The sequence below is a fragment of the Vipera berus genome (genome assembly GCF_964194415.1).
Source record: "Vipera berus genome assembly, chromosome: 1".
Lineage (NCBI taxonomy): Eukaryota > Metazoa > Chordata > Lepidosauria > Squamata > Viperidae > Vipera > Vipera berus.
In genome coordinates this window covers 178,575,562-178,600,847 of record NC_138202.1, presented here as the reverse complement: position 1 = coordinate 178,600,847, position 25,286 = coordinate 178,575,562, and the positions used below count along the sequence as shown (strand labels likewise).

General features: G+C 41.7%; 1 protein-coding gene across 2 annotated transcripts in view; it reads right to left on the bottom strand.

Moving 5' to 3' along the window:
• Window positions 1-2,642: 2,642 nt before the first annotated feature.
• The window catches only part of NRP2 (neuropilin 2), a gene marked incomplete at its 3' end in the record, with an annotated part of 202,589 nt that continues 179,945 nt past the window's right edge, over window positions 2,643-25,286 (bottom strand). For both annotated transcript variants that reach the window (XM_081333416.1, XM_081333417.1), the window contains exons 16-17: window positions 4,730-4,798; window positions 2,643-2,947 (exon numbers count right to left, since the gene is read on the bottom strand). In XM_081333416.1, the coding sequence (XP_081189542.1) occupies window positions 2,643-2,947; window positions 4,730-4,798 (374 nt within the window). The remainder of the gene's footprint in view (window positions 2,948-4,729; window positions 4,799-25,286) is intronic.

Sequence of the window (25,286 nt, the reverse complement as noted above, 5' to 3'; positions counted from 1 at the left end):
CATTTGCGACCTTCCCAGCCAGCTTTTGGCAAGCAAAGTCAATGGGAGAAGCTGGATTTGCTTAACAACCACGGCAAAAAAGGATGCAAAATCAGATGTGACTCACTTAATAATCACATTGCTAAGCACTGGAAATTCTGGTCCCAATTGTGATCAAGGACTACCAGTAATATTATTTCTTTCAATTAGTTGCTCCTGCTGGTCGTCTGCGGAACGGAGAAAATAGTGCGAAAATCAATGCTGTAACATCCTAGTCTATCACAGAATTAAATGCACCCAAATGAGCTGCACTAAGCACACCTAAACCTGTACAGAATTGTGACTTCAGTGTGTTAAAGTGAAAGTAAGTGCCTGTTCATATCCTTGCACACAGGTGGTTATTACCACACAGACCAAACATTCTAGACATTCAGCTTGGTAAGCATGCATATAAAACTGTTCAGAGGAGCATTTCATAGTTTGCATGACAGTAGATCCTGTATAAATAGGATAACCGTGCAAATCCTCATTTCAATACATGTGTACATATGTGATACATGTGTACCCAAAGGTGTACCATTACATTCACAAGTAGCAGTTTAGAAATGCATTCCTGCGAAGAGTAGCCAGTGAAATGTCTTTAACAATTACTGACAATTAGGTACATTCCTAGAAAAGAGCTTTGCCAGGACAACATCACAAAGATGAAGCTATATCAGCATCATAATATTGTCATTGAATATCACACTATCATACTAAGCTATCAGGTGTCATTCCTCCAATTACCACTTTTTTTTAAAAAAAAACTGCTTATCCAATCTGTTTAATTTGGAAAACTTTCCACACCTCAGTCACTATGATTTTTCAAAAAAAAAAATTGTGGCTTGAAGATTGCTGCCAAGAGCTGAACATAACGCATTGGAAACTTGGAAGTTGGTACGTAAACTGGTCTGCAACACACTTCAAGCATGGCACAGCACCCATGGAAACATTAGATATATATCTGACTATCTGAAAAGACAAAACTCTACCCAGTAGAGATCTGATGGTAATGAAGAAGTGAAGGAGGAAGAGGGACAAGGAGTAACATTGAATGCCTCAGTTATATTTTGTTACATCACACATCTCTAAGGGAAAAATATTTTTCTAAGGCACTTTATTAAAAAAAAGTCAAATACATAGTAACACAAAGCCCTCCAAAAATAAACAAGTTGCTATGCAAACCACAACAAGCAAATTGCATTTTTCTGAAGGAAGAAGGTGGTGATAGAAGATTGCTCCAGATCCATTTATTCAACATCCATACTAGAATATCAGCTTAATTTTGATACCCTGCAATGTTGCCATAACCTTAGGTTTCCAATGGCTGGGTCCTCCCGAAAGGACCTGAATCTGTGAAGGACCGATGCCTTTGCCAGACAGCACCACAATTATGAATCTGCTCAAAAGGTACATTAGTTTAGAATCCTTTGCAGAAAAATTAAGTCCTTCTTATTAACTAATGATGACATTAAATCATATCTTTCAGTTAGAGGTATCATCGCCACTCTGTGATGGACTGAATAACAACTGCATTTACTCCACGAGCCTTTGAATATATATTTTTCCTCATCAGAGCAGACACAGCATTAACAAAATATATTTATCTTTCTATCTATTTAGCAGCCCGTCTTCCTCTTGAAGTATATAAAAAGCCATCTCCTGAGTTCTTGGGCACCTTTATAATTGTGTCTTTTGTTTGCTGCAATTTTCTTACACTAAAAAAAAAACAAGATTAAAAAAGAGGGTCAGAAAGAAAAGGAGAGGAAAGAGCCCTTTGTGATGAAGGCCTCTGCTGTTTCAGTCCAAGATCTGGATTTAATAAATGGCTCTTATTCACAAACCACTTTAAGGCTCTTCAGCTTCTCTGGAGGAGGTGCTTCTGTCAACTTTCACACCTCAGGCTGCCTGTTTCTTTTGTTGGTAATTGACCCATGAGCCAAATCCTCCCGCCCTCCCCCCCCCGTCCCCAATCCCTGCCACTCCTCTTCCGATTGGTGAAAGGGAGCCACACGGTTTTGTTGGATGGGGGGGAGATGGGGGGGGGGCATTGGAGGCGGCTGCAGCTTCCTGCTCTTGTTTCACACACACACCCCAACACCGAGACAGTCCTTTTCAATCAAGCACCATTTCTGACAGGTGATCTACTGGCTGGGGCACGCGGGAACCTGTGTGCGCGAGCAAGCGTGAGATTATAATTCCTAAGTCTAGAAAGGGGAAGGGGCCATTTAGCAATCTCATCCGAAGAAGGAAATGGCAAACAATTATCCACATTTTGTCCCTCGCTTCCTCAAAATCAAGTGGATCTTTTGCCTTCCTCAGATGGGATTGAGTCATAGAAGAAACAAAATGGAGAGATGGCGGCTCCTTCGTTTGAGCCTACCAAGGTCTTCCTGCAAGAGCAATTGCCCATATTTCTTACAACATCCTCTTCCAACTTTCTTCCTGCTGCTGCTTTCTTCTTCTTCTTCTTCTTCTAAACAACAGCAACCCCCACCCCCACCCCTTCAGCATTCCAGCGTGGGCTTGTGTAAAATTATGGCATTCAGTTCCCATAGAAAAAGTAATCTTCCCCAGCCACGACTGCTGGAATGAAATGTCAAATGTGATTTCAGTGCAATCAGTCATGCCTCAGAGCAACACTTTTGGTGGTTCATTTTGACCTTGTGTTTGATGCCATCATAAAGCTCAAAGTTATAATTCTCCAGAGTGGTAGAGCTCCGGGAAGAGAGGCTACTGTAGTAACAGGTGCAGTACAGTAGTAGCCCAGCACAAATTGCCCCTAGAAGGACTCCTAGAGAACTCATGGCTATGATCGTAACCAGGATGGGGTCCAGAGTATATAGCCAGTTCTTCTCTGTGTCCACCAGTGGAGTCAATGGGGAGTTTGTAGAAAGCATGGTGTGGTTTCTGTCCAGGTTTATGGCATCTGAAATGCAATGGGAAGCGAGAGGTTATCAGAAAAGCAGTCTTGGGTGGGGCTAGTGAAGAAAATGCCCTTGAGGGAGAAGGACCCCCATGGAGGGGCCAGCTTCTAGAACAGCTTTGCTGGCTGAGGAATTCTGGGAGTTGAAGTCCACAAGTCTTAAAGTTGCCAAGGTTGAGGACCCCTGTTCTGGAATATCTGTCTTTATCTGAGTCTAGCTGGAGGACAGGCCTCACGTGTCCTTTAACCAAATTGTCACCGGGATTGTAGGAGACCTTCTGTATGAACCAGACCTTCATTTGTAAACTTGTAGGAAGGTTAAAATGTCTGAAGCTAAAGGGTCTAAAATATTTTTAATTAAACACTGTTGCTTTGGTAAATACACTGTAATTCTTTTAAAACTTATCCTCACAACTTCCTTTACTAGTGGGACTCTTGCTGGCGTTCTTAACTTTCTCAAGCAGCATGCAACAGGGAGCTTCTGTCTCCTACATGGAGACATAAGGTCAATATTCACAGTTTCAGCCTGACCTCCAATTTGCATCACTTTATAATATTTTCCCTTCCCATGTTTTCTGCCTGCTGTTTCAAAGAAATGCTCTGTGGTTTTACTTTAGCGAAAAAGAGCATGATTTTGTTTGCATCCCTAGTGACACAAATTGTATCTTTTAGTTGCCAAATGTTTCTGCTGCCTAATTTGTCCCCAATTCATGCTCCAGTTAAAGCTTTACATTTCTCTTCCTCTCTAGATCTATCACATCTGAAGGATGCTAATTTTGTAATGGTGAGAAAATACCAGAATGCTGGCAGGGAAGCACAGGGAGCATATATGTTTAGTAACAATTATAGAATAACTTCTCCAGGTCTTGAGGAAGGAGTATCTAGATATTAACTTGCTGTATTCCAACTTGCTTTTGTTCTATATCTGAGAAAAGATATACTAGATGTTTTTGCTAAAGTAGTGTGTGTGTGTGTGTTTGGGGGGGGAAGGATCCTTCCTCAATTTGCTCTTCTCCCTGATTGTCAGAATTCTCTTATCTTGCACTTGACACATGCAACTGTGCCAGCATCCGCCCACCAATTGATAGACTGAGTTCTTGCAATTAACAAGCCCTATTTTGTGTAGTGCAGATGCTAATTAGTATTATGCAATGTGAAGGTAAAACTTACCCTGAATATGGGACCAACTACTATTAAAATACTGTACTTTGTTCCTATACCCTAAACATGACTTGTATAAAAAGGTAAAGGTAAAGGTTCCCCCGCACATGCGTGCTAGTCGTTTCCGACTCTAGGGGCCGGTGCTCATCTCCGTTTCAAGGCCGAAGAGCCAGCGCTTGTCCGAGGACATCTCCGTGGTCATGTGGCCAGCATGACTAGACACCAAAGGTGCACGGAACGCTGTTACCTTCCCACCATAGTGGTCCCTATTTTTCTACTTGCATTTTTACGTACTTTTGAACTGCTAGGTTGGCAGAAGCTGGGACAAGTAACAGGCGCTCACTCTGCTACGCGGCACTCGGGATTCGACCCGCCAAACTGCTGACCTTCTGATCGACAAGCTCAGCGTCCTAACCCACTGAGCCACCGCATCCCTTGACTTGTATAGCTAGAGGTAAGGACTCACATACACATCCGTACCAATTCTAAAGTAAACTGATTTAATCCACTTACATCAGATTCATGAATGGCTTACTTGTGGCTAAGCAATAATTTGCTTTTCAGAGAATCATAGAAAGCAGAATTGAAGCTTGAATACTGAAGCAGGGAACATCTGCTACTCACCGTCTTCAGAGTCTTCTCCAAAGTCTTCCCCATGAATTGAAACCTCATCCTCCAATGCTGGGAAATCCACTGTAATGAAAAAGATGTTGCAAAATGTCTAATTCAAAAACCAGGAACAAGATACACTTTCCCTTAAATAAATACACACTTTTCAAAAATTCAAGGCCAAAACTAGTATCCATTCATATTTATTAGCATACTATGGGAATTACATGCATCACTGTAACTTTTTTATATTATAGTAAGTTCTATTTTTCTACCACTTGCAGGGAAAATGAGAATTGGGAGGAATAAAACCCGATAAGACTGATTATTACTGAAGGAAGCTTCTTTATAATTGCTATGCTTCATTAATAGCATGATCACATTTCCTTAGTGCCCATTGTTAGTCACCATCAATGAGGCATCCATGTCATCATCTGACATACATCTCAGTAGAAATAAAGAACAAATGACCACTTTCAATATGTGTATCAAATGCTGTATATGGAAGTTGTATATCATCATTACATGTATGATTGTAAAAGCCAAATTAAGTTAGTAAAACAAGAATTCAATGAATGCCTTCAGATATTCATGCAAATCATTCTTATAAGCCTAACTCTTTCTTATAGAAAAGCTTTCTTTAGATTTCTAGAAACAGGCTGAAAAATAAGTCTAGAGATGTTGTAGAGTGTGCTAAGATGCTATCACAGTATGTATTTTGTTATACCTCTCCTTGTCTGTGAAAAGCTTTGAATAAATGTTTCAATAAATAAGTGTAGTAGCTATAAAGAAGTATAGTAGATACAGTTGAAAATGTACGTGCCACTTCCACAATTTTTTTTCTTCTCACTGCTACTTCCTTTTCATTGTGCCCTCTGAGGGGTCCTTGGTGCTCTCTGAGCTTGCTTGTTTTCTTGCAGACGTTTCATTACCCTATCACCAGTGCTAGTAAGGAGTGCAGTTTGTTGTCAGTTTATATTGTGGTGTCTTGACTGTGTGGTGGTCTTAGGGATTCTTTGGTTGGACTGTTTACAAATGGCTCCTTGGCATTCTCCTTCATTGATGCCCTTTGTCATCCTCAAACATCACCTTCATTGTCCCACACATTCTTCTCCCTTCTTATTTTATTTATTTATTTATTTGGTCCTTCCATATCGCCCACTTCTGACTGCTTCCCTCTCTTAGCAGTTGTTTCCATGCTACCTGCTACAGGCTATTTACTCTGAGTCTGGAAAAATCAGGATGGTGACAGTCAAAATGGATTTCTCTGGCAGTTTCCCTTTTTCCTTGGTTTCATTTTTCTGCTTCCCCAATTTCCATGCCACTTGCTCATTGTTTATGTAATCTGCTCAGATTTTTCTCACTTTCCTCTTGGAAGTAGGGACAGAGGATTTTGTATGTGTCTCTGCCCACAGGTACGTGTATGCTTGAGAGAGAAGTAATGTTTGTACATCCAGCTTCTTTTTTGGAAGGCAGAGTGTGCAAGTTAACATTTTTATATCTACCTACCTATCTAATTTGATCAGGTGACAGTCAGACATATACATATATGTAACATTAACTTAATAAATGGGGCACTATTAATTTTATAGATAGGATGAACTGTCTCAGGGGGTTTTATGGAAATTATATGATTTTTCAAACTAATTTGACATACATGTCTATTTTTTAGTAATTACAGTTCCTTGGGAATTTATATATTAAAAAGAGAATTGCCCCATTTAAAAAAATAATCTTACGTCTGCAATGGGGGAGGGAGGACATTAAACATTCTAATATATTTTAAAAGTTGACTTTTATACCTGGATTGTTTGTGGGTGGGCATTAAATAAAATAAGTTGGCATGGAGGGGAAATTGAGTTATACTTCTTTATTAATTTTCTACTCTTTTGTCATTGCAGGGATTCAATAAGCATGATTTATACATTTGTATATCAATTAATTTTATTCAATTTTCTTAATAGGCCAGTTTTTGGACCTGGCATCATCCATTTTGGCAGTCAGGCCCCAAGCATTTTTAGCATAGACTGTTTGGGGCCTTTGGCCCTATGAAGATGTAAGGATTAATTGTAGTCGTAAAGTAGATGTTTTGTTTTACTCCAGGGCAATATCTCACATTTTTAAGGATAACAAAGCTTAGGCATAAACATACATGTAATCATTGGTGCACTCAATACTTGATGGCTCACAACTGATGACAGCAATTCTATCTGTTTAATTACAGAAAAGGCCACAATCATGAATTCTTCCCTCCTTTGGAACTGACCTAGGTTGCAATAATTAGTGATTATCTTCCTTCCATTCTTCTTGAAGTAGAGGGAGTGTTCTTCATCCCTGTAAGAGTTCTCTCTCAGCTAATAAAAACAGACAGCCCTCCCCTTCTTACAGAATTAGTATAACTTAAACAAATGTCAGTCTATACGTGGCCAGTTAGGAGTTACATGTGAAGATTGCTGCCACCACAGTGACAGTGTTGGAAATGAGGAAGCAACTATTGTAGCATCTGATTTGTGGGCACTTTCCCCTAGATTAATCTTTGGTTGATGTTGAATCATCAGACATTGAAGTTGTGTGTGTGAACACAACTGAAGCTCAACTGCCTTCATGAATAAATCCAATCAACAAATGTGCTACATTTTTATTCTTTAGTGTCAGAAATGAAATCACGCAACACTGTCCCTATCATTTTAGGGGGAAAAGTATTCTGCTGTTCAGCATGTTTCACACAAGTTGAAACACAAACAAAAAACAATCAGCTGACAATTTGTAAGGCCAATGAAGTGAAACATGAATATGTGCTTGACAAGCATGGCACAAACAAATGCCTCCCACAGAAGGTGATGATACAACATTTGGGAATTACAAGCAATTATTAAAACTACAAATGTACTTGCCACGAGAAAACTAAACCTGAACTGCTATGCAGAAATGTGTGAGCGGCTCTGTTACTGGTACAGGCCTTGCTAAGTATGTCTGAAAAACAAAACAATCCCAAGCAGGAGCAAAACTGCTTTAACTAGTAAGCAGGCGAGACAGCAAGTTAACAGTTTAACTTTTTTTATTCTGAACCAGGCAAAGAACAAGAGAACAAGACATCTATTTATACTGACAGCTGCCGGCAGTTTGACCAATCAGGGGTGAGTCCGTTCCCGCGCCGTTTGTCTCCGCCAATCGGGGCCATCCGGTTTTGACAGCTCGGAGCTGTCATCGGTAGCGCGTGTTGAGCTGTCAATCGCTGGCGCTTGCGCAGTTCCGCCCGGCAGCTTTTGACAGCTGTCAAAAGCTGCCGCGGTTTTACCTCAGCCCTGTTAACTTCTATTTAACTCCATGTGTGAATACATAACAATAAGTAATACACAACACCCCTTACCCCTCCCTCTGATTGAGTTGGTTTTTCCCCAATTGTTTCTTTTTCGGGTTTCCCCATTCGAAGTCCTTTAGGTAGGTAGGAGGTCTTTTTATTCTTTCGGAGCGCCGGGGGGTTGTCTCGGTTGGTTGTTCCTTTTCCCCAGGGGCTTCTAGGTTTGGCCCCGAGGGCAGGGGGTCTGGCTCTGCAGGTTCCGCGTCACTTGGAGCGGGGTGTTGAAATGGTATATTCCGATCGGGGGAATTTTGGCGTGCGAGGCTTCGTGGCGGTGCTTCTGTTAGCAATTCGTCGTTACCCCTTCCCCCAATGTTTTGAGGACTGCGCCGCCGAAGTTGGTCCATGTGTCTGCGGATATGTGAATCTTGTCCAATGTCTATGATGTATGACAGGGGGCCTGTTTGTTCGATGACCACCCCTGGTGTCCATTTGTTGCCCCCCCCGTAATTCCTTGCCCAGACAGCTTGTCCTGTGTTAAGAGTTCTATGTTGGAGGGGTGGTTCTGGGTCTGGAGGGGATCTGTCTGGGTGTAGGCGGTCTAGTTTGGTAGTTAATCTTTTGCCCCAGCGAAGCTCTGCTGGGGACTTTCCAGTAGTTGTGCATGGTGTGGTGTGTTGTGATAAGAGAAATTGTGCCAGTCTTCGGTGCCAGTTGCCGGAGATTATTTTCCGCAGTGCCTCCTTGGTTGATTTCACCATCACCTCTGCCAAACCGTTCGTCGATGGGTGAAAGGGAGCCGTGGTGGTGTGCCTAATAGAGTTCGCCGTGGTGAAACTCTGGAATTCGTAGGAGGTAAATTGGGGGCCGTTATCGGAAACTATAACATCAGGGAGCCCATGTGTTGCGAATAATCCCCTTAAAACTTGTATTGTGGCTGATGAAGTTGTGCTAGCTACTGGCGCTACCTCTAGCCATTTCGAATAGCTGTCTACTACAATTAAGAATGATTGTCCTTGGAATGGACCTGCGTAATCTATATGAATACGAGACCAGGGTGTCTTTGTAGTTTCCCATCTATGTATGGGAGCCTGTGGCTGGGCGGCTCTAACCAGTTGGCAGGAATAGCAGCCGGCTACGTGTGTCTCAATCTGTTTGTCTAATCCTGGCCACCAGACATAGCTTCTGGCCAGAGCCTTCATCTTGACGGTACCAGGGTGCCCTTCGTGGAGGCTCTCTAACACCCTGAGTCTGTGTTTGTTGGGTATGATTACCCTGCTGCCCCATAGTAAACATCCTTGATGGGTGGATAATTCCCTTTGTTTTAAAATATAAGGTTGGAATTCTGGGTCTGGGGGTGTGCATTGCCAGCCAGTCGTGACGTATCCTAAGACTCTGCCTAAGATCTTGTCTGCAGCGGTCGCTGCAGAGATATCTTTAACGGATAATGGGCATTCAGGTAATTCAGAGATAGCCAGTATCCTTCCAGCTGGTGCTGGGTCTGGGTCGACTATTGGTTGGGGTAGTCTGCTCAGGCCATCAGCATGGCTCATGGCTTTCCCTGGCTTGTATTCTAGCTTGTATGAGTAGGCTGACAGGAAGGTGGACCATCTCAGGATGCGGGGGGATAATATCTGTGGTGTTAGCTTGTTTACTGTAAAAAGTCCTAACAGGGGCTTATGGTCTGTAAAGATGGTAAAGGGTCGGCCGTACAGGTAATCATGAAATTTTTTTACGCTAGCTACTATGGCTAAAGCCTCTTTGTCGATCTGAGCGTAATTGCGCTCAGGTTTTGACAGCGTTCTGGAATAGAACGCTACAGGGGTCTGTATTCCTTCTTTAGTTAAATGGCTTAGGACCGCTCCGATGCCGTAGGGGGAGGCATCGCAAGCTAGACATAAGGGCAGCTGTTCATTAAACAGGGCTACTGTTGTGTTGCTGGAGAGTAAGTTTTTTAATAGATTAAAACTTTTGTCATGCTCAGAGGACCAAGTCCAGGGTTTGCCTTTGTCTAATAGCCTATGTAAGGGTTCAGCAATGGAGGCTTTATGAGGCAGGAAGGTGTGATAAAAGTTAACTAACCCCAGGAAGGCTTGAAGTTCTTGTTTATTTTTAGGGGTTGGTGCTGTTTTAATAGCTTTAATTTTTGTGTCAGTGGGGTGAATTCCCTTAGCGTCTATTTTAAAACCTAAGAACTCTGTTGAGGGCACCCCGATGGAGCATTTGTCTCTTTTTAATTTGAGACCAGCCTTCCTGAACCTTAGGAGCACCTTAGTTAATTTGTCAGCTAGGTCTTTTTCTGATTCCCCTGCAATTAGGACGTCGTCAAAATATGGGCAGACCCCGGGAATCCCTTTAAGTGTTTTCTCCATAATTTCCTGGAAGATTCCCGGGGCTGCAGAGATGCCAAATTGGAGGCGGTTAATTTTGAATGCTCCCTTGTGGGTGACAATTGTTTGAGCCAAAGCGGTGTCAGGGGTGACAGGCAGCTGTAAATACGCCTGCGCCAAATCTAACTTGGCAAATATGGCGCCTGACTTAATGGCCGCGAGGATGTCTTTGACAGCCGGGACCGGGTAGGCATGTGCATTCAATGCGAGGTTGAGGGTCGCCTTATAGTCGGCACATAATCTTATTTGGCCGTTTGGCTTAACTGGGGTCACTATGGGTGTCTCCCACTCTGCCCCTTCTACCGGTTCGAGGACCCCTAAGTTTGTTAATCTGTCAAGCTCCGCTTCTATTTTTTCCCTCAAGGCGAAGGGAACTCTTCTTGCCTTGATTCTGACAGGCATTACATTCGGGTTTAGTTTAAGGGATACGGGCGGTCCCGTGTACTTTCCAAGCGAGCTGTCAAAGACGTCCGCGAATTGAAGGCAGACGGATTCCAAGTTTGACAGCTGAACGGCGTTGACACCTGTCAACGCTATCCCTAGTGCCTCAAACCAGTCTAATCCTAGCAGGCTGATTCTGTTTTCTTGGGTCACAAGAATAGGGAGGGATCCTTTAAATTTCTTGAACTCTACGGGGACGGAAGCTTTTCCCCGGAGTTTAATGGGCGTTTTCTGGAAGTCAGCTAGGTGGAGTTTGGTGGGTCGAAGGGCGGGCCGTTTCCTACTTCGGTTACAAATGTCCCTGTACGTTTGCCATGAGATGAGTGAGACGGAGGACCCAGAGTCCACTTCCATCTCACACGGAATTCCCAGAATTCGAACGTCCACTTTGACTTTGGGCTTAAGCGTGCTGTGGACTGTATATTTCTCCGCCCTCCCCCTTACATTAAGCACTAGGGTCCCGGGACTGTGCCTGGCTCTGAGTGTGTGTAGGGTCATACCTTCGGCTGTCACCTCCAGATCATGCAGGTTTTCCCGGCTCCGGCTGCGGCACACGGCTTTGAGGTGACCGGTTTTCCCGCACCCATGGCATTTGGCACTGTGGAACCGGCACGTCGCTCTTGGGTGGTTCCCGCCACAGCTGGAACACTTTGCTCTGTTTGGCGGGAAGTTAGCGCCCCTCTGATTGTTGGCAGGCCCCCCTCTGTAGTTGCGTTGCAGCCTGAGTTTTTCGAACCGCCGCTGTACCGCATCTATGTCTGTGGGGCCGTCGTCCTCTTCGGAACCGCTGAACCCGCCGTCCTCCTGGTGCACGGACCCCCTGGGTCCGCTGTCAGGTGCACGTCGGTTGTCTCCGTGGCAGTCCTCGTATGCAATGACTTCTCTCGCCACATCGGTCATCGTCATTTCAGGCTTGGCGATCAGCTTCTTCCTCAGCCATTCGTCTTTGAGCCCTATGACGATCTGGTCCCGGATTCGGTCTTCTAAATCCGGGAACCGGCACCGACGTGCGGCGTGTCTGACCCGGGTTATGAAATCGTTTGCTGGCTCGTCAGGGAGCTGAAGTTTCCGTGCGAAGTTCACTCTCCAGTAGAGTTCTGACTTGATGGGCATGAAGTATTTGCTCAGCCCCTCGGTAAGGTTGGCGTAGGAGATAGTGGCGATCGGCTCCGGGGTGAAGATCCCCACAGCGGCGTCGTATACGGCGGGGCCGCTGAGCCAAAGGAGGGCGGCTGCCTTGGCCCGGTCGTCCGTAATCTTCTTGACTACCAGGTATCCTTCTACCTGGCCCAGATGCGATTCCCAACCTTCTGGGTGGCGGGTATCGAATTCTCGAATGTGGCCGTGGTTCGTCATGCTGTCTGTAATTGTGGGTGCCGCTGCTTGCGTTGACTGGAAGTTCGGCTTCCAGTGACTTCAGCAAGTGACCAGCTCGTCTAAGGGAAAAAATCTCTTCTCCCCTTAGGTAGTGACTTCAGCTTAGGCAAGCAGGCATCCCACCTTCGTCGCCAGTGCTTTAACTAGTAAGCAGGCGAGACAGCAAGTTAACAGTTTAACTTTTTTATTCTGAACCAGGCAAAGAACAAGAGAACAAGACATCTATTTATACTGACAGCTGCCGGCAGTTTGACCAATCAGGGGTGAGTCCGTTCCCGCGCCGTTTGTCTCCGCCAATCAGGGCCATCCGGTTTTGACAGCTCGGAGCTGTCATCGGTAGCACGTGTTGAGCTGTCAATCGCTGGCGCTTGCGCAGTTCCGCCCGGCAGCTTTTGACAGCTGTCAAAAGCTGCCGCGGTTTTACCTCAGCCCTGTTAACTTCTATTTAACTCCATGTGTGAATACATAACAATAAGTAATACACAACACCAAACAAACAAACAAACAAAAACAGCAGTAGTACAACAACAGCTTGGAGGACTGAGTTTTCAAATCACCCTCAAGGCCATATGGAGACATTTTGCTGCCTCAAGCAGAGTTCGGAGGGCACCCTCCTTTGCCACAGCCAATGTTTGGCTGTGCTGCATCATTTAAAGTGGAGCTAGGTTGAAAATTTATCTTGCTTTCCCCCCCACTCCCTTTCTTTCTACCAGTTGTCATTCAACAGAGTAAAAGAATTAGGAATTCTTTTTAAACATCAGCATGAACAGGATCAAATTCTCTTGCATTTAGTGATGAGGTGGGCAAGGGGTGTGTGTGGTGGACAGTGTTTCACTGGATCACCATTTCTGCAATGACCCACAGCCATTTTGATTTCAAACAATTCCAGTAAGGGAGAAACTATGAGAGAACTCCCTACTGTTCTCTAGGGCTTTTTCTGAAGACTTCCCAGAGTGTGCTATTCCTCTGAGAAATATCAGTGAACAACACAAACAGCACCCTGCACATCACCAGCAATGAAGCTCAAAACAACCACCAAGTGCCATTTGAAAGAATGTCTCAAAGCCTAAAAATAGCATAGAATAAAAAAAAGATTCCTTTGCCTCAAGGGTGGGGAGGAAACTTCTAAGACATCAAATTTTATAGACCATTCATGTAGAACACAACTCTTGTATTACATCTCTGGGGTTGTTGGCAGCAGAATCACTTTGTCCCACTGAACAATCAGCACTGTTTCCATTGTAATATGTTCTGTCAAATGCTTGGCCCCAAGATTTTGAAACTGCAGTGCTGGTGCAGTCCCTCAGCTCCTGAGCCTCGCTCTTGCACAGAGCCGTCTGGTGAGGGAAGTGACACTTGGCAGCCCACTAAAAGAGCCTTAGCACTGAATGGAAAATCTATAGCTGACTATGGAGCAGGATCCTAACAAAGGCATTATCCAGCTGTGAATGTTTTGTGTTCTGATTGTGTGTTTTTTCCTCTTTCTGAATATTTATCCTTTTGTTCTGTTACAGTGTTAGAATGCCTGTTAATATTGTATGCTACCCAAGGTTGTTCAGGAGACTAGTAGCCTTCAAAATCTGGTAAAAAACAAGCCAACAGTCAGTATTAGCAGCCACTGATCACCTGAATTTTCCATGAACCTGTCCAATCCCATTTTTAAACCAGCCAGGTTGGCTCCCATTGTCACAACTGCTGGCAGCAAATTCTATCAATTACCTTTGCACTGTTTGAAAACAAAATCCTTCTTGTGTCTCATGAATCTTCCAGAATTTACTTTTAGGGGGCGACCTTTTGTGAACGCAAAAGTTCTTTTTCATCACATTCTCCATGCCCAGCATGATCTTAAATAGAGTATTACCTCCCTTATGTCTCTCCTTTTTTCAAAGTGAACACCCCCAACATCTATGCAGATAGTCTTTGCTTAGTACCACTCTTTCAGTGACCACTCAAAACTGTGATGTTGCTGAAGTTACGACTGTTCCTTGAATTTCTGGTGATACCACCCTGCAGTCATGTGATTGAAATTAGGGTGCTGGGTAATCAGCTCAAACTTACAATTGTTGCAGTGCTCCATAGTCACACAATTGCCATTTGTGCTTTCTCTTCTGGCTTTCCACACACAAAGCCAATGGGGAAGCAGACAAAGGATGTCACAAATTACTCAAGTAATTCCCTCCTCCCCAATCTCCCTGCACTCATGCAGTGTGCCTTCTATTCCCTGGCTCCCGTTCTCACAATGCCATGCCACAGCACCCCCTTCCACAACTTGTGTGTGTGGCCTGTGGTTAGCCCCCTAGGATCTAGCTACTTTCAGTTTGATGGACAAATATACCAACAAATCAGAGGAACACCAATGGGATCACTACTCTCAGGACTCATAGCAGAAACCATAATGCAATATCTAGAAACTGTAGCACTCATGAATACAACCCAAAGTATGGATCTGATATGTAGTTTACACTTTTGTCATAAGGAAAAAGGAACAACTAGAGAAGACACATGAAGCTATCAATAACATCTTCAATGGAATAAAATTTACAAGGTAAAAGGAAAACAACAGCACACACAACTTTTTGTGGATATCCTTATCAGCAGAGGCAATGATGGCAAATTAGAAACATGTTTATTGTAAAACCACCCACACTAAGTACTTCACCACAAAAGTAACAATCTAAGAGATGCTATATAAGAACATTAGATTAGCACAAACACACTGCAGCAACCCTGAACATCAGGAAAAGGAAACAGATCATCTCTACAACATCTTCCAACAAAATGAATACCCACACAACTTTATCCAAAAATGTGTGCTCACTGAACTCACTACTGCACAATCAACACAAGCTGTCATTTATTTAACATATGGTTGTTAAAAGGCTAAATTGCCATATATCAAAAACATTTCAGAAACAACCAATAGACTATTACAATCTCCGTAGCACACAAATCAATGGAAGCCCTACAAAACATCTTAAGTAAACCAAAAGACCCAATAGCCCCAGAAGAAAAAAAAAAGGAGTAATCTATAACAGGGTTCCCCAACCCCCAATCCATGGACTGGCACCGGGGCTGTGGCATGACAGCAACTGGGCTGCACAAACAAGCATCTGTGGGATGCAGGCAGTACGCAAAATCACGTCCCCTCCAGTCTGTGGGAAAAACATTTTTCATGGAACCAGTCCTGGTGCCCAAAAGATTGGGGACTGCTGATCTATAATATATAGTTTAAGGACTGTAGCAGCCACTATGTGTGACAAAGGCAGAAGACTAGCAGAGTACATCCATGAACCCATGTAGCAGTCAGAAGACATGATGAAAATTCCTTAATTACAGAACATAAGCACAGACTTCACCATAGCTTCATCTGAGAAACTGTGAGCATCTTAGAACAAGTCAAAAAATGCTAGAGAATTCCTGGAAGCCTGGCTCTCCACAAATCAGCCATCAACAGGCACATAGAGATAAGCAACATTTACATAGCATTCAAAAGAGACAATAAAAAACTAAAAGACCATAACACTTCCTTGCCAGCAATCAATACCCAGATTAATATCAAGGTTAATACCAGACCAACAGTCAAGCAGTATATAATACCGCAATCAAGAAACTTACTAACTCAGACAAAGAGTAAACAACAGCTTAATCAAGGAACCACCAGTATCTTCAAGCTTCAATGTGTAAAATCAGTATATCAAAAGAAGTTTTTAATCTAGACAGAAGGGTTTTAGTTGACTTCATAAGGGCCCCTTAGCTCTAAGAACTGCAGGTCAACGACACTTACTGGGAAACAACATCTACTGAAACTGGTGACTCTATATATAATTTTCATTAAGAATTTTCACGTAAGTATAAAGCAAATGTAAAGAAAAATATGAAGAAAAAAGAGAAACAAGGATGAAAAAGAAAGCAGAACTGAATTGAAAGGAAGAAAAACAGTGAAACCAGAAAAAATAGGAAGCTTTTTTTTCAACAGTTACAAACAAACTTATCATCCCCTTTCCCTCTTGGTATTACAAAAATTTCTTCCACTACTTATTTAATCTCTTTTCAGTCATTTAAATCATCAATGATCACTTCACTTTCTTCCATTTTCAGCAAGAAGTCCATATAAGGTTTTCAGTCATTTATAAAAGTACTTGTAGTTTTACCCTGGCTAAACAGGTCAATTTTGCCATTTCTGCCTGTTGTGACATTTTTACAATCCATTTTACCATTATGGGAATTTTAGTATTTCTCCATCATTGTGCATATACAGTAATAATGTTTCTGTGCTCTGCTTAGTATCCCTTTTGTCTCTTTTCTTTCTCAACTTATCTTACTGTTTAATCAAGTCAGGCAGCCTTTTTCGTTGTAAATAACTTTTTCTCCTATGGAGGTATATTTTGATTAATTAATTCAAAAGTACTTTGTTAATAAAACAATATTCCAGATTTAACTTTTCCCTTAGTTGATTTTTTTTAGTTTTCATAATTGAGAGTCTCAGCAAGCTTTGTACTTTTAAATCTTCTTAGATCCCTACAGTTATTTTCTTTTTTGTATGGCAATCCTCCCAGTGGGTCGATGATACAGTTACCCAGATGGCTTTGACTGCTTTTTACTGTGTTGAATTTCATAAAAGGGCTTTAGAAAGTGAGTTGGACAAACCCACTATTGTTTAAGCAGGCTTTGCCTGAGGCTGTGAGCATGCTGTATCACCCTTCTCTCTCCCCCACTCCAGCTACTTGTGAATTATTGACGGATTCCCGCCAAATCCTATAGGCTTCCTAATGAGGAACCACACTATAGAGCTTATGTAGGTGATCTTGTGGTTTTCCTCTTGACTGAAGAAGCTCCATTAGCTCCAGCAAGGCATTCGGCTGTTCGTCTTTGCCTCAGTGTTATCCCTGCATTCCAGAGACTGGCTATTATGCCATGCTTGCATCCAGAAGTCAAAAACCATGGCACAATAAACTACTTTTTTTTAATTATTATTACATTTATATCCCGCCCTTCTCCGAAGACTCAGGGCGGCTTACACGCTTAGCAGTAGCCTTCATTCTATGTATATGCCTGCTTATTAGGGCTTTCACACACACCCCAAGCGGCATTATTACAAAGTCAGCTTATTGCCCCCAACAATCTGGGTCCTCATTTTACCTACCTCGGAAGGATGGAAGGCTGAGTCAACCTTGAGCCTGGCGGGATGCGAACCTGCACTAATTGCAGGCAGCTGGTGTTACTTAAGGAGGCATTAGATTGATTTTTAAATTAAACTTGCTAAATTACTTATACTGGCTGCAGTTCACCATAATGGGCTAATTCTTAAAGTTTTATTACAATGCTATGCTGCTGAAGGTTTGTTTTTATGCTTTATTTTGTTTGCTGAGAACAAATAATGTAATATTATGACAGAAACTTCCACTGTTTCACTGAAAGCACTAGATGGCACCAGTTCTTATATACTTCCATACTCAATTACAGAAAGTCGTCACTAAACTACCAGAAATTTAATTATTACACAGCATGAAAACTTCTTTCCTTCCAATGAGTCAGAATTAGAAATCAAACATTACTGCCCCCATAAGAGGAACAACAGACAGCTGAGCCAAGAATATGGTGACATAGTGACTTTCCTTGTGACAAATGCTCTTTTTGCAAGGCTTCTCTTAGAAAGGGAAATGCCCTGTTTAGCTTTAGGGATCCCATCAGAGTTTATTATTAAATAACATGTAAGCTAAAGACTGAAAATAGAAATATGCACTTTACAATGAAATCTGAAACAAATGCTTCCTATTACTTTGTGGTAAACTTTGTAAAGTTCTTTCCAAAAATTATAGAATGCAAAGATAGCCTTTCAGAAAGTAATTCTGCTCTCCTTAGACACAGATGGAACCAGAACCGAGTGATGAAAGAAAATTATTTTTATTTTTAACCAACAAAACAAAACTCAAGCTATATAACATTTACAGGAAGTAGTTACTTGAAAAGTGAGCTCAGACTTCTCGACCTTCTACAGGACCAGCAGATTAGATCCACACATCTGGCATCAAGCTGAACAGTTGCCAAGATGCCTCTTGGAAACAGAATCAATCTATCCAGTCTTACTGATTAGGGAGAGAATTGACAAAATGGACCCATGAATATCTGATGTGCTTGTTATGCATCAAGAAACGATGGCATTGAACCCAGAAGCACCTTAAATGTTGCCTCTGACATGAACAGGAATGATGGCATTACTCTTGCAACCAAGATCTCCTGCTCACATTCCTATTTACCGTACTTTGAAATGGATATATCACTGTTTTTAAAGAACGTATCTTCACAACGGGTTTTGGGTTGACCTGCATGAGAGGCTGGATACCTGGCTTGTACAGTCCTTTAATTTGACATGGGAATCTACCAGAGCTTTCCAAACAAATGCCACTGCTGAAAATTGATAAACCAATGTTAAAGCCTACAGAAAACAAAACAAAAATCATGTGACAAGTTGGGAAGGTAACATTGGAAGGAATGGAAGATGCAGCCAGAGGGAGATTTGTTGATTTCTCTGCTAGTTGTATTTCAACTCACAGGTTGTGTTCTTGACTCTTGGAAGATTACTTCCTGGAAGATCAGTATTTATTTGTTTTACACAGGAATATGGGTCTCACATCCTCTCATTGGGCACTGCCCTCCATACCCCTTTTGGCTTGGGTGAAAAAGAGAGTGGATACTTGGCTTGCACAGAATAGTTTTTTTTTAAAAAAAAATCAAGTTTATCAGTTTCCCAAGTGATCAAGTTCTATGCAAAAAAACTCCAAAGACAAGAGCCTTGGTGGAGCAGTGGGCTAATGCCTCCTTAAGTAACACCAGCTGCCTGCAATTAGTGCAGGTTGGCATCCCACCAGGCTCAAGGTTGACTCAGCCTTCCATCCTTCCGAGGTAGGTAAAATGAGGACCCAGTTTGTTGGGGGCAATAAGCTGACTTTGTAATAATGCCGCTTGGGGTGTGTGTGAAAGCCCTAATAAGCAGGCATATACATAGAATGAAGGCTACTGCTAAGCTTGTAAGCCGCCCTGAGTCTTCGGAGAAGGGTGGGATATAAATGGAATTAAAATAAATAAAAAAGCTAGAAATATCTTCTATTTGACTGGTTGATGTGATACAGAGGAAGACAACTGTAGCCCTGCGCCCATCTGTATTACTGAAAATGAATGGTGTTTCATTTTCCTGCTGGCTACTGGTTCTGGAGAAATATTGGTAATTGCTTTTCCTACAGTATTGGCAGGTAGGACTATAGGTATATAGGAGGGGAATGGAATTCAGGGAATCCACCAATTGCTACCTTGAAAATATTAATTTATAAGGGCAGTACCACTCTCTGCCTTGTTGCCAAAGCACCAAAATGCTTGGTTGTGGGAACAAGGCAAAATAAGTTAATGTAGTTTTATACCAACTCAAAGATCAGAGGAGTGCACATTAGCATGGCCAAGAGGAAGTGCCTATGTGAAAGAAATTAGCAGAAAGAATAGCTTATCTCTAAAATTAACATTTTTGAGGTTTAATGGAACAGGACTTTGTGTACTCAGTATTCCTCCCCCATAGGTTAATGGGGATTAAAACATGCTCATCCTTTCCCTCTTCCATCTTCTGAGGGACACTGAAGGAAAATGGAACCTAGTTTGTATGTATATATTGCCCTTCTACATATATATTTATCAGGACAGCAACTTTTCAATACATCTCTGCTATGTCTATTCCAATCAGACAAGCACAAGTCACTTGATGGCTTGACATGCCAGCAGACAAGGGTCAACTAACCTTATGGAAGGTATCAATCATGTCACTGTTAGGCTGAGCAAATGCATTCTTTCCATTGCTTATGTCTCCTTTGGTTTAGTTTTAAATGTAAACCTGTTGCCGAAATAAGACGCGATATATATCTCAGATTTCTCGGTTATTCCAAAAAGAATAACTTTTCCAGAAGGGAGGGAGGGAGGGAGGGAGGGAGAGGGAGGGAGGGAGGGAGGAAGGAAGGAAGGCCCAATAGCGCAAGTGATAATTTGGAAAAAGCTTTTTGCCAAGAGAGCTCTCATGCTCCCAAATGGAACTCCAGGCTTTGTTCACTGCAGAAAGAATGTTATACAGTGTTGACTTGTTGATTCACTAGAGGAGAGTAGCCCCTCTCCTGTCAGCCTAGATTTCTTCTATCCTTTGTGGTCTTTAGGAGCAGCCATACAAAAATCTGTAGACCAGGACAGCTGATTATCATACTGTAATTTTCTTTTGTCTCTCTGATTTGTTGGGGATGCATCAAAAACTACTTTTTTAAAAAATCCCATTTATATCCCGCCCTTCTCCGAAGACTCAGGGCAGCTTACAACTTAAAGCACAAATCAATGTGCTTAGCAGTAGCCTTCATTCTATGTATATGCCTGCTTATTAGGGCTTCCCCCCCCCCCAAGCGGCATTATTACAAAGTCAGCTTATTGCTCCCAACAATCTGGGTCCTCATTTTACCTATCTCGGAAGGATGGAAGGCTGAGTCAACCTTGAGCCTGGTGGGACTCGAACCTGCACTAATTGCAGGCAGCTGATGTTACTTATGGAGGCATTAGCCCACTGCTCCACCAAGAGCAGTATTGAATAGTCTTCAAGCCTTCTAGGAAGAAATCTGTCCTTGAATAAAGACAACATTTGTACAAGCATTTATTTACACTTGCTAGATGTTCATGCTTTACTGATACTGTTGGGGTTTTTGTTTGATCAAAATCTTTATTCTTCATATCCCTACTTCCTTTCCTGTATAGTCTATGAATCATGTAATGAGAACTTTAGAGTGATTGGGCAAAGGCAGGAATAGAATAGAACTGGAAGGGACCTTGGAGGTCTTCTAGTCCAGTCCCACATTCAAGCAGAAGAACCTATACCATCTCAGACAAGGGCACCATCTCAGACAAGTGAGTGAGTGCCAACCCTTTTTCCAATAAATATATGTTATAATTTAATATTGCCACTTACCATTGTTAAATATGGCATCCCTTCTTCACTGTGATAATAGTCTGCAACTTTTCATTTAAGTGTGCAAATGATAGTTATTTGAGAAGAACTACAATGGGTATTCCAAAGGTGGTAGTTGTATTTTTCACTGCAGTGGTCTTTCTGTATTAATCTTATTGCCAAACCAATACCATGAACTAAACTCAATGAGGAAACTGATCATTGGACAACAAAGGCAGGGAGAGGCAGGATCAAATTCACTTCTGGTGCATGTATTTCCATTACTGCCTTACTGCATGGCTATCTTTCTAAATAAAAGAATGTCTCCTTCTCTCAGCATGATCCAGAAGCCAGAAAGGGAAGAATGCTTGACAGAAAGGCATTTTAATCTGACTGGCTTTAGAGGAGCTGGTAGGTCAGTTTGTAGTCTTGACAGGAGGAGCTACGGTATATTGCTTCCATTGGCCTCAACACAGCTACCAATATATACTGTATGTACAAAGTGATTCCAAAGTGAAGGCAGGTGTTATTACATGGGTAAACATGCTACCTAGGGAAATATTTACTTACTGGCTTCTTTCAGAATTTGGAAACCATATAAAGTTGTTATAGTTTGGACAGCAATTCTATAGGCAGATACCTTCCTAAATACAGGCTGAAATCTAACTGTGAATGTAAAACCTTGGGGAAAATTAATGACATAAAAGCTATTGTAAGCAGTGTCTTAAAACTGGCAGATTGCCTATTTTATCATTTTTGCTCAGTCCATTAGAAGGATAGCACAGAGCCAGAAAAGAACTATTGGGTTTGAATCAAAAGGCATGATGACACATCTTCAGCCCTATACATCCAGCTGCTGAAGATGACTGGAAAAATTAGGAATAAGAGATAGCATCTTTTCAGTGGAAGAGTGTCTTCCAACCTGAGATCCTATAAATGTTTTCCTCGGCTGCTCCCGTCCAAACTCTGTTCTGACTGGTCATTCTAACTGCTGCAGATTGTGGAAGGCTAGTTGCTAATTGCTCCAGTCTTTAAAAATGTTAGTGTGAGAGATGGGTTGCCCAGAGCCACTCTATTGATTCTTTATGCTGCCTCCTTCCTAAATCAGAAATGAGACTGTTATTGATTGTAAAGGCAAAGTGAATATCTCTGGGTACCATAGAGGATTGTTTCACTAAAAGAATCTGATTTTCAATCCACAGAAATGAGACAAAAAAGAATAATAAATCCTTTCTTCTACTATCTCCCCCTAAAACATCTGCAGAGAAGCTCTGCTTTTCTACATAGCAACCTTCTAAAAGAGGCAGCATATGCAGTAGTTGTCTCTATTTACATTCCATATACAGAGCCTGCATTAGTTTTGGGGGTCATGGAGAGACAGGTACATGCAGGCATCCAGGTTTTGCCCAACACAGAGGCAGAAACGTGCAGCTCTGGAGCCCTTCTTTGCAACTCCTAGCATCTCCTCTGTGTCTTATCACTGAAAATCAGTGAAACTATTTTTTAACATGTTGTGGCAGGAACCAAGATGGAAAGGGTTAATGTAACTCCCACAGTAGCCTTAATAACCTTTTTGAAAAACTAAGAAATCCCCCCCCCAGCCAAGGAAAAAATAGCTCTACACCTTTTTTGTCCTTGTCCCACCTATATTGCCTCTTGGAGTCTCAAAACAATGTCAATTATGGCAGTGAGCCAGTAAAAACTGACCATCCTGCCCTACATCTAACAGCTGAAATATAGGCTGAGAAGTAAGGACAGGAGTTAAATGTGCTGTGGGCTGGCACTGGATTCAAACATAAATACAATTTGAATTCATTTGGATTCAAATAGAAACTCCTGGCAGCTGCTTTAAGTAAGAAGGAGCAAAGATTATTTCAGATTATGATTCTGTTACATTGCAACACGTCCTTACACACTATGCAGTTTCGCTGAAAAGCTTTCCTTCTGGGCCCAAAGGAACTGCTTGCCCTCCTCCCCCACCATTACCAATCTGGTTTAGGGTTAAAGTAAGTCTAAGGTAGATCTAGATACCACCTATGGGCTGCCAGCAGGCCATCCTTCATTTGGAGAAACACAAATTTGGGTTTTATATTTATTTATCAGGGCTGAGTTCTGAGCTACAGAATAACAGCTGTGATAAAACACTATTTTGTAAACAATAGGTTTTATTGAAGATGATTCCAAAGAAATATAATCGTGCCAATCCGCTTTCTACTATTTCATGGAGACAGTGAATATGATTTATAGCCTGTTCACATCATAGTGGGACAGAAAACCCATAGTCAATTTCCTTTATCCAGCATGCTCCAGGATATTTGCCCTGACACAATATTTGTGCACTGCCCTGAAATGGGAGTCCAAAGCTATCAGTGCAACTGTGGCTGTGCAAGAGTTGTGACATGAACCCAATTAGTTTTGCGACCTGCTGTATTTCCAAACTGAGCAGTGATGTCACAGGATGAACATGCGCTTTGTTGACCACATGGTCTAGTGTAATGTGGTTGTGTCTTCTCTTTCTGGTTATTTGGTCAGCCTAAACTTCAGAACAAATGAGAAGTTCAAGTGAAAAGTAAAACTGAAGCAGTTAAATTTCCTTTAGCACTTCAATTCTGCTTGCTGAACATTCTAGTTTGAACCACATGCCTTTATAATATGACCTGTTCATTGGAGAAAAAGATTGGATTAAGCCAATATAGGTAAATACCCTTATTTATGCTTATTAAACCTTATGGTGTTTCTGATTAGCACTGTGCACTACTCAGGCTACTATTATTGGAACAGTATACAGAAACTATAAATTTAAAAAATGGTATATAAAATAAATAGCCAACGGTGTTTGTAAGAGCTGCAAAAAGTATTTTTTAATGCAGAATGCTAAATCTCCTAATATTTAAACTCATAATCTAAAAGCAAGCTAAGTAGTAAATATACCATTACTGGGCCAATGGGGGGGCGGTATGTGAAAAGTGTTTAAATCTATACTATTACTTTAATAAAACATACTAAGGTTCTAGAGAAAGATTATTTGAAAGATTTACAGCAAAGCTTTAAGCAAGACAATTTTGCATTAGCAGAGGAACAAATATTTGGCACCAGCCTTCCTTCCACTAGGAAAGTAAGGGACTCTTGTCATTTCCTAAGAGTATCTTATGGCAAAAAAACCTGAAGGAAATTATCTTGCATTATGGAAGCAGAAGAAAAAAAAGCTGACACACTATCACTATCCTCCAGAGCTGCTAATTACAGATATTTACTTTGTAGATTGCATTGGAGTTCAGAGGAACAAGGATGCACACATTTTTAAAATACCAGGCCAACACTAGAATTTTAGCAGCATCTGCAAGTAACTTTGTTTCCCACTACCTGGTGTCAATTGATCCTGCTCCTGAAGCTTTACTATTGGTATAGCAGGTAGACATTTGAAAAGCCAAAGATTTTCCACACATCCAGATACAGAGACAACAATAACACCAATAAGCAATAATTGCCTGCAGGCCTGTTTGTCTGTTATTATGGTATTAAGACTCTAACTCCATCAGGATATATGGAGAGATAGAATTCAGGGGTTAGGTGCCCTCCCTTTTACCACCAAATTTTCCAAAGAATTCCAGATTTACAGATACAACTACCGTATTTTCCGGCGTATAAGACGACTGGGCGTATAAGACGACCCCCTACATTTCCTGTTAAATTATAGGGTTTGGGCTATACTTGCCGTATAAGACTACCCCTCTTCCAACGCACACCAAATAAAAATTAAAAAACATCAGATTTGATTTTAATATGGTAATTTTAATTCAAATGCTTATGACATGCAGGTACTCAGTAGGAAAACTGTCACTTATAAACATAAGGCTGTTTGTCATCAAACATGTAAACATAAAACAGTGCAACTGGATTAAACATAATAATAATAATAATAATAATAATAATAATAATAATAATAATAATAATAATAATAATAATAATAATAATAATAATAATAATAATAATAATAATAATAATAAGAAGAAGAAGAAGAAGAAGAAGAAGAAGAAGAAGAAGAAGAAGAAGAAGAAGAAGTTGGAAGGGACCTTGGAGGTCATCTAGTCCAACCCCCTG